Raw genomic sequence first — 8,640 nt, forward strand, 5'->3', positions numbered from 1 at the left:
TTTTTATTTAAAATTGTATTTTATATTACAACAGTTAAAGAAAGAATTTTATAAGTATATTTGTTGTACAAAATGTTGAAATATTACAAAGCAAGAGAGCTATATATCAATATCTTTAGCACACATACACATTGCATTGCAGAAAGATTCTTTAATGAAAATTCATGAACTAGGTAACTATTAGAAGTGATATAATTAATTTATTACTGTTTTCTTTTTAATTAACAATTCAGCCACATAAATTTTGTTTTGAAAGTTACAGTTGTATCAAACATAGGCTCAAAATCAGTGGAATGATATAATTTTGCAATGAGTTATAATTCGAACAGTTATCATAATATTAATTCCAGTAACATTTTTGTTTACCTAATTATATAAATATTTGTTTTCATAGAATCAAAGACTTCCTTTTATCTATAAGTTTATTTCATCCCTGATATCTTTATATATATTTATTCAAAGTTGAGCATATTTTTCTGACTACACTCATATTAAATGTAGTTAATTTTATAATATTATTTCTTTAACAGTACAAACACAGAAACTATTTAAAACAAACTATAAAAAAATACAGCTCTTGTCGAAAGAATTTGTAAATGTAGTATGCAAAATTAAAACAAAGTATTGTAAAATAACAGAATTTAAATAGAATATAAAAAAGGAAGCTACTCACGCTATTCCTGTGATTTTCTGAATTTTTAAATTAATTTGGAATCTTATTGCAGCATCAATACTAAATCCAGTGTTCTAAAAAGATATATTTCCAAGATTTTCAGTTTCATTACAAGTCATTATTAAAGTAAAAGTATTACACGAGGCAAAGATGTCAATGTTACTAACTAAGTCACTTAATATTTTTATTTAAATAAAAAATATGTTTTGATTATGAGACTTTCTATTATCAAAATTCAAACAACTTTGTAATCTGCAGTTCCACTTTATTTGAAAGAATTTACTGAAATCAAGCTGTTTAAGATTTAATAGTTAAAATAAAAAACAATATTTCGCAAACAAAGTGAATGACTACTGTATTATTAAGCACACTGTTTACTGCAATGCAATTATTTTCCTAAAAGTAAAAAAAAGAAGCATTTCTGCTATTGCTAGTTATTGGCTGTAATTCTTCAATTCCTAGCGCAAATTGAGTGCCTCAGAAACAAATCCCTTAAATGAGTAATTTAAACTTTTTTTTTTTTGCTGTCAAAGAAAAATAAATCCTCATCTTAAAAATATTTCAGATAAGAAAACAATTAAAATCAATCAAATTTTTATAAAAAAAAAAGTTTATAACATTCTTTTCAGAATATTGCTAACAAGGCTGGCATACTTACTGGCTCTATATCAATATGGAAATTATGGAGTGTTGAGTTAGGGTGCATTCCAATGACTGCTTTAGTGTAAGAATCATCACCCAAATAAAAATGAGGAAAAGAAAGAACCACTGGAGCCCCTGCAAAAAGTAAACATTTTTCTTTAAAAAAAGATTATTAAAAAATAAATTAAAAGAACGTTAAAAAATATAATACCATATCATAAGACACTCTACCCTTTAACCTGAGCTTCACACAAGATTTCGAAAGTTCACATACAAAATTTCAACCTTTGCACACAATCTTATTTTCTGTTTAAACAACAGCATTGGTATAGTAAATTTTAGATTTTTTTTTCTACTTAAAACTTGCTTGCTTATATTCCAGCATCTGACAGGGTACTTGATGTTTACTTCGGTAATCGATGTAACAAGCCCCTATTAATCTTATGCCAAGCCCCTATTAATCTGCAATTGTCTGCTATTTTATAATAAAACAAAATCACACAGAATAAGTCCAAAATAGGGAAGCACAACCTGCGTCCCTTGAAATGTGAATGTGCTGCTCTTCTTCACTGTCACTCAAAACAACATAAAATCTAAGTAACTTCCATAAAAATTTATATTTGTTTTTTAAACAAATTTAATAATTTTTAAGATCAAAAAGCTTAGAAATTATAACGTAACAATTCCGAAATTCTGAGAAATCAACTTGAATTTCAAAAGACTGAAATTCTTTGGCTTTTTAAAAAAAATTTCTGAAAAAAAAAACAACAACAATAATAATAATTTGTAGTGATTTATTTAAAAATTAAAGATCAAATAAGTTTATATAGAGAAAAAAAATGTTTTTCAAAAAATAAAAATAAATAAATGTTTACTAAAAAGAATAAGATAAACTTTAATTTTACTATAGATAAAGAAACAACAACAAAACAGCACTTTTTTTTTAAAGCTTTGAAAATAAAGCTTATTAAATATACGCAATTTGTTCTTATACTACTTCTTTCAATTTTTAAGAAAATCTTATTATTATTTGACTAATGGTTATTATATATGGTATTATATATAGTTATTTTATATGGTAACAATTAGGCAATTGTGTAATTGTCATAAAGCTGAATTCATTGTGGTCCTCTATAGTTAATTTTTTTTCATGCCCTCTTCGAAATTTGGACGGACATCTTTGATTAAACTGCTTATCTGATTATATAGAATTAACTCTATGTATAGATTGCAAATATTTATAATCCTGAGAAAACTTGGGCGTAGCAGAATTTGTCAGAACGTTCTGTTTACCATGCTTTTTACTAGGCCGGAAGCAAAATAAAATAAATAAAATAAAATAAACAAAGAATAATGATAATCTGCTGCGACTGGAAGTTTTCCCAGTTTTGCTGTTGGATTGGGGGACTGCACAAGTGTTTTGAGCGATTGTATATACAATGGTTGTTCAATATACAAAAAAAACAAATGGCATATCACTTCACTGGCGTTTGGAAAGTTCCTTGTTTTAAAATTTATCATACAAAGACTTATATTTAACTTTTTTCATTTGCCTGAGATACTGATGGTAAATGCTTTTTTACACACAAAAAAAAATTATAATTTCAACTTGTTTTATTTCCTTGTATTCATTAATAAAATAAAAATATGTGGGTTTTTTTTCTCAAAAGAATAGGTATGGGATCATTTAAAACGGTTAACTTTGGCTTTTGAAAATGTTAAAGTGCTGTATTACAGTCAGTGCTTGATATAATCATCAGTGTCTGAGCAAAAACATATTAACTCATAGTTAAAAAAAAAAACACTTGAGCAGTTTTAACAAAGCAATATTTTACTTAAATAAGAATTTGGCAACTAAAAGAAAAATTGCCTGCAATGTAACTTTTTTTCCACATTAATAAATACGCTTTAAAATAATACTTCATAGGTGAAAAATGCATTTAAAATAATACGGGCTATTTCGAGAAATTCAAAAACTCGTTTTCGAGAAAATAAAATATTAAAAAAAGATGTGGAAACTCCATTTTTTTGAACTGGAAAATGAAATACACAGGGGGATTGACCATTCATTAAAAGAGTGAATATAATTTTCAAACAAGAAAACTATGAAGTCTATGCAAAGAAATTACAAATGATTAAGATACTACCACACAGGAGATTCAAGGAGTTTTACATTTGTCGGGTGATAACATCAAAGGAAATAATGGTTAAAATAATCACTATTTTGAAACCAAACGACTAAATTTTGGTTGCTGTATTAGAATGAAGGGCTCAGTGAGGACACTTTAGTGTCAGGCTAAATCGTAAGCTGATAGTGAAGGTTGGCTAAATCGTAACCTCAGTCAGGCACCATGCTTTAAAGAAATTTGTTTTTCTACCATCTCAGGTGAAACGTCATCTTTTAAGAAAAAGTGAAACACGAAGAAAGAGAGTAATAGGTAAATATTTGCTTTAAAATAAATTCTAATCCTACATAATCAATCTATAAACTCAACCTTACGAAAAAAAATTTGTTTTTAAAAGTAATAAAAGGAGAAAATATTCAATTGCATTGTGTTGAAATTAAAATGGTCGAAACTGGCACTCATTTCGCTTCAATCGCCCTTCACAGTAGCTTTTCTGCTTTGCAGCTTCAGGGCGGAAAATGCTCTAAAAGACATAAAATAACAATGAGTCTATGGAATTGCAAAGAGGACATCAGTCATTACTGTAATCGGGGTTATATTTAATGGTGTAGACTGATTTTATTTATTTTCAAGTTCAAAGTCAAGTTTGCATAAATTATTTCTTGATAATTTGTACAATTTTTAAGGATAAATTTTTTTAAACAAAAATTAATGCATACTTACAATGGCGATAAAAAGTATTTAACATTTACAAAGATACACTTACCATATTGACAACTACTAATGTCTTGAGCACCACTTGCTAATTTCATTTTTGTGTCAAAACAAGAATTATCAGGATTGTCTTTTCCATTCGCAAATGTCATGTTGGTAGTAACAAATCGCTTCGACAACACACCTATATGTTCAGTGTCCTCAACATAATCCAAGCTAAGAGATCTAAAAATAAAAGATCAATTAAGAAGAGAAATACAGTTACTCTATGCATCATAATATTTTGTATTAATAATAAAGCCAGACTCACATTAAGGATCCTACAAAGAGTCGAATTTGTTTCATTGAGAAAAATGGCTCATTAAATTAGCCCATTTACTTAAACCAAAGTTAGGAGAAATTATAAGTTATAATGTACAAAAATAAACTAGAAATGTATAAAAATAAATTTTTATGTCAACATTGATTAAAAAAAAGTTTAAGGTTTTCATTTATTGTATTTTTTAAAAATTGTTTTTGTGATTTACCTCTTTTCTATTGTACAATACATTATCCATTACACTTATTGAGTTCAGAAAAGTTTGCACTTTCTTTACAAATGTGGAAACTGACAGTCTTTGAATTAGGCTTTCTTTTTCTCTATCTCTGTCAGATTCTGTGATTAAATTCTATAATTATTGTTGCTCACTATGCATGCTTCAGACAAACATTAGTTCAAAAGCATGAAAGGAAGCAACTGTAGATATATAGAATCTATTCAATGGTTTACATTTGTAAGTCGTTGAAATTTTATATCTGACAAGGCATATGTGAAACTTCATTATTTCCCCTCACTATTTATTTACCTATGACATTTGAACAAATTAAACTAAAATAATGTTTTTAAACCCTTTAAAAGGAAATGAAATTTTCATGAAGAGTCAAATACCTTTTTCTGAGAGATTAAATATAACTAATTTCAAGACATTTTAGGAAAATTATTTTTGAACCTGATTTGTGCTCGTAACGACAAGGTTTTATATGGAATTTTTGACATTACATTAAAGTCATTACATTATATGAATGAAAATGTATTAGTTAAACTCGGACATCATTATCTAGGCACGTAATAAATCAGTTTAAATAAATACTTTCTCGACATTATACTCTTGTATAATAATAATAAATTTTTTTGACATCAATATAAAAACAAATACTAAAAGTTTATAAAACAGAATCAACCAATTAAAAATATAAAGGGTGGAATCATGGTACAAACTTTAAGGGTAGGTACAGGACATTGCAACAATCAATTATTGTATAGGAATGTATGAGCGCATGGGTGAGGTGCAAACATAAAAAATAAGAGACGAAAGGAAAGACAAAGTGTTTATTGAAAGCGTCTTTGACAAGTGTAATATTTACAATAACTGTTCGAAACTGCGTTCACCAGTAGCGATACATGTTTGACACTGTTGATGGAGCGATTGGTGTACACTTTCAAAGATGCCAGGTATTTCACTCACACTTGCAGCAGTTTCAAAAATTAGAGCAAGAAGATTTTCATCTGAGTCGAGTAGAGTCGTATAAACAATTCTGAATGACACTTTCCCCAACTGAAATGCATCATGTTGAACAGCGGCTACATTTCTATTGCCTTCAACCGACAACACAACCAACTCTATTTATTTCTCCTGTTTGCACCTCACGGAGTAACTTGCGCTCATACATTCCTGTACAATAAATGATTGTTACAATGTCCTGTACCTACCCATAAACTTTGTATCTTGAATTCGGGACCACAGAGTATAAATAATGTATAGGTGAAGCTTATTCGGGTCACAATAAGTCTAAGAAATGTTTTTATTTACCCTTATCCAAGATAATGAATCCAAGAAAATGAGAATTATTTTCATTTTCTTGGATTTATTATATTTAAAGGTATGAAAAATATTCATATAAAAGTGAAACGGAAATTTTGAAGGAAAAAAGAGTAATCTAGTAACTTTTTTTTTTAAAAAAAGAAAGAAAATGATTGTTTAACTCAAAAAGAAATCTACCTGCAGAATATTGACTGGAAAAAAGAATATTTAGATTGATCAGCCTGAAGTGGGGGCCCTATTTCTGCATCTGTAAAATGAACACTTATTATAACAATAGAAAACAAATATGCTATTTTTCTAATATATGACTAAAATGGGATAGACCAATTCTAAACAATTTAATAGAGACATAAGTTTTCATTCTAAAAACTATATAAATTATTTATTGTATGCACAAATTATATTAAGTAAAGTGTCCCACTCATAAACTAGATTCATTATTTCTGAAGAACTTATTACTCAAACATAAAAAAGTTTGCTACAATTAGATATGAGCGAAATAAAGTAACATATCATTAATTAATACACAAAAAGGGCGACCTTTGTGCTGGAATACAAAGTAAGGTAAAAACAACGTTTAAGAGCACAAAAAATATTTAAAAATGCAGACAGCTGTTTCGGATGCTCAAAGGGCAACCTTCATCAGTGCAACAGAAAGAAATAAGAGAAAACAGGGTAAATATATAAAAAGATGACGTCACAAGAGGGTTTAGAGCAACGGCTAATAGGAGGGAAGGGTGAATGGGTGGGTGACAACGAATAGGGAGCAAGGAACAAAAAAAAGGGGGGTTTAGTTAGGTTTAATCATAGATTTCCAAACAGGAGAAAGATAAGGAACGCTAGATAGGTCATTGACCAACAGTTTGGAATTTTTGAAAATCTGATAAGACTCGTAAAAATCTAAATCAAATATTGAAGAACAATTTTGAATGACTTTAGATGAAGAAAAATTAAAATTATGATTAGAGTCCCAACAATGTTGGGCAATAGATGAGCGTTTAATTTAAATTCTTGTTTTTTGGCATAAGCTTCACGTTCCTTGACACGGCACTTTAAGGCACGATTAGTTTGGCCAATATATGAAAGGCCGCATTGGCAATTAATTTGGTATATGCCCCAGTTATTTTGACTGTCAATGGGCTGTTTGGAGCTTGACCTCGTTTGAATGTTTGACGTGTTCTTTTGAGCTGCTTTGTTTACTTTTCAAAATAATAATATTTTTAAGTTAATTTCAGTCTAAATTTGTTTTAAATTGTTTTTAGCCCCTTTCTACAGCTTTATTAACATGCGTGAAGTGATATTGGTTTTTCTTTGACTTTAGTACTTCAATTTTGCAAATGCGCCAATCCAACATGGCGACATTCTTGCATTAGTGAAACGAAGTACTTACGATTTGACATTTCTTGTGGAAACTGGGGAGCAAGATGGCAGACTGTGAGGATGATGCGTTTTACTCCTCTCTTGAAACGTATTCTAATATTGTAGAAAACGCCCTTCTCTCTAAATGCAATATGAATCAACAAATGCGTGAAGATGCTAGGAAAGCGTTGGGTGAGTTGAAATTTCTTGTTACAAGACAATTTGAGAAAATAAAGTCTGTTGTTTATCGTGAAGTTTGTAAAGAAAATGTTGCGAGTTATGTTCAAAAAAAGTTATACAGCGAAGTAGTGGCGTCGTCATCGGTTGTTAGTAAACAGAGTAAGGGGAATTCATCAAATTGTGCTCTTTTAATATCGGCTGAAAATTGTAAGTCGGAGGAAGTTAAGAAACTTTTTAAAGCACAGATTGACCCTAGAAAAGATAAAATAGGAATTAAGCAAGTTAAAAGTGTTTCTGAGGATAAAATTTTAGCTAATTGTGCTTCCTAAGCTGACAGAAATAAATTATTAACGAGCATTGAAACAAATTCGGAAATTTTGAAGCCAGCTTTTCCTAAGCGAAAGAATCCTACGTTGTTAATTAAAAATGTACCAAATGATATAGAAAATTCACAAATATTAGACATTATTCGTGAGCAGAACCTAGAAGTTTTTAATTCTGATGAACATTGGAACGAGTTCGAATTCGTTTTGTTTTGAAAAAATTCCAACATGTTCGATCTGTTATTGTGGAGGTGCATCCAAAAGCTCGGAAAAATATTATTACCTTGGAATCTTTGAAAATTATGTGGAACATGTGTAGTGTTGAAGATTTCGTAGTTATTAATAGGTGTTTTTCATGCCTCGGCTATAATCATAGATCTATGGAATGCAGAAATAAGTTGTCTTGTTATTTTTGTGCCGGTGAGCATAGAAGTTCAGAGTGTAAAAATTGTGAAAATCAAGTTTGCGTAAACTGTATTAGATACAATAAAAAATTGAAAAGTGGAAGTAAAAAAGTGGATGTTAGACATAAGCCTTTTTCTCAAAGCTGCTCTTGTCATATTTTTATGAGGGATCAAATGACTTCTCGAATTGATTATGATGGTTAAGGTCTTTAAGAATAACATCAGTTTTGTACAATTAAACTTGCATAAGTCAAAGAAAGCTACTCAGCAGCTTATTTTAAATCTTGAATGTGATGATGTTGATGTTGCCCTTATTCAGGAGCCCTACTGTTTTAATGGCAAATTACTTGGCTTTCC

At 29.3% G+C, this 8,640-nt stretch overlaps 1 protein-coding gene across 13 annotated transcripts in view; it reads right to left on the bottom strand.

Moving 5' to 3' along the window:
• Window positions 1-8,640, bottom strand: part of LOC107446520 (scavenger receptor class B member 1) — a 66,691-nt gene that overhangs the window by 9,605 nt on the left and 48,446 nt on the right. For all 13 annotated transcript variants that reach the window (XR_011636769.1, XR_011636768.1, XR_011636767.1 and 10 more), the window contains exons 9-12: window positions 6,195-6,264; window positions 4,208-4,380; window positions 1,332-1,450; window positions 674-747 (exon numbers count right to left, since the gene is read on the bottom strand). Coding sequence is in view for 10 of the 13 variants with exons in the window: in XM_071180802.1 (XP_071036903.1) it covers window positions 674-747; window positions 1,332-1,450; window positions 4,208-4,380; window positions 6,195-6,264 (436 nt within the window). In the remaining 3 variants the exon portion in view is untranslated. The remainder of the gene's footprint in view (window positions 1-673; window positions 748-1,331; window positions 1,451-4,207; window positions 4,381-6,194; window positions 6,265-8,640) is intronic.

Source organism: Parasteatoda tepidariorum, chromosome 5 (genome assembly GCF_043381705.1).
Source record: "Parasteatoda tepidariorum isolate YZ-2023 chromosome 5, CAS_Ptep_4.0, whole genome shotgun sequence".
Taxonomy (NCBI): Eukaryota; Metazoa; Arthropoda; class Arachnida; order Araneae; family Theridiidae; genus Parasteatoda; species Parasteatoda tepidariorum.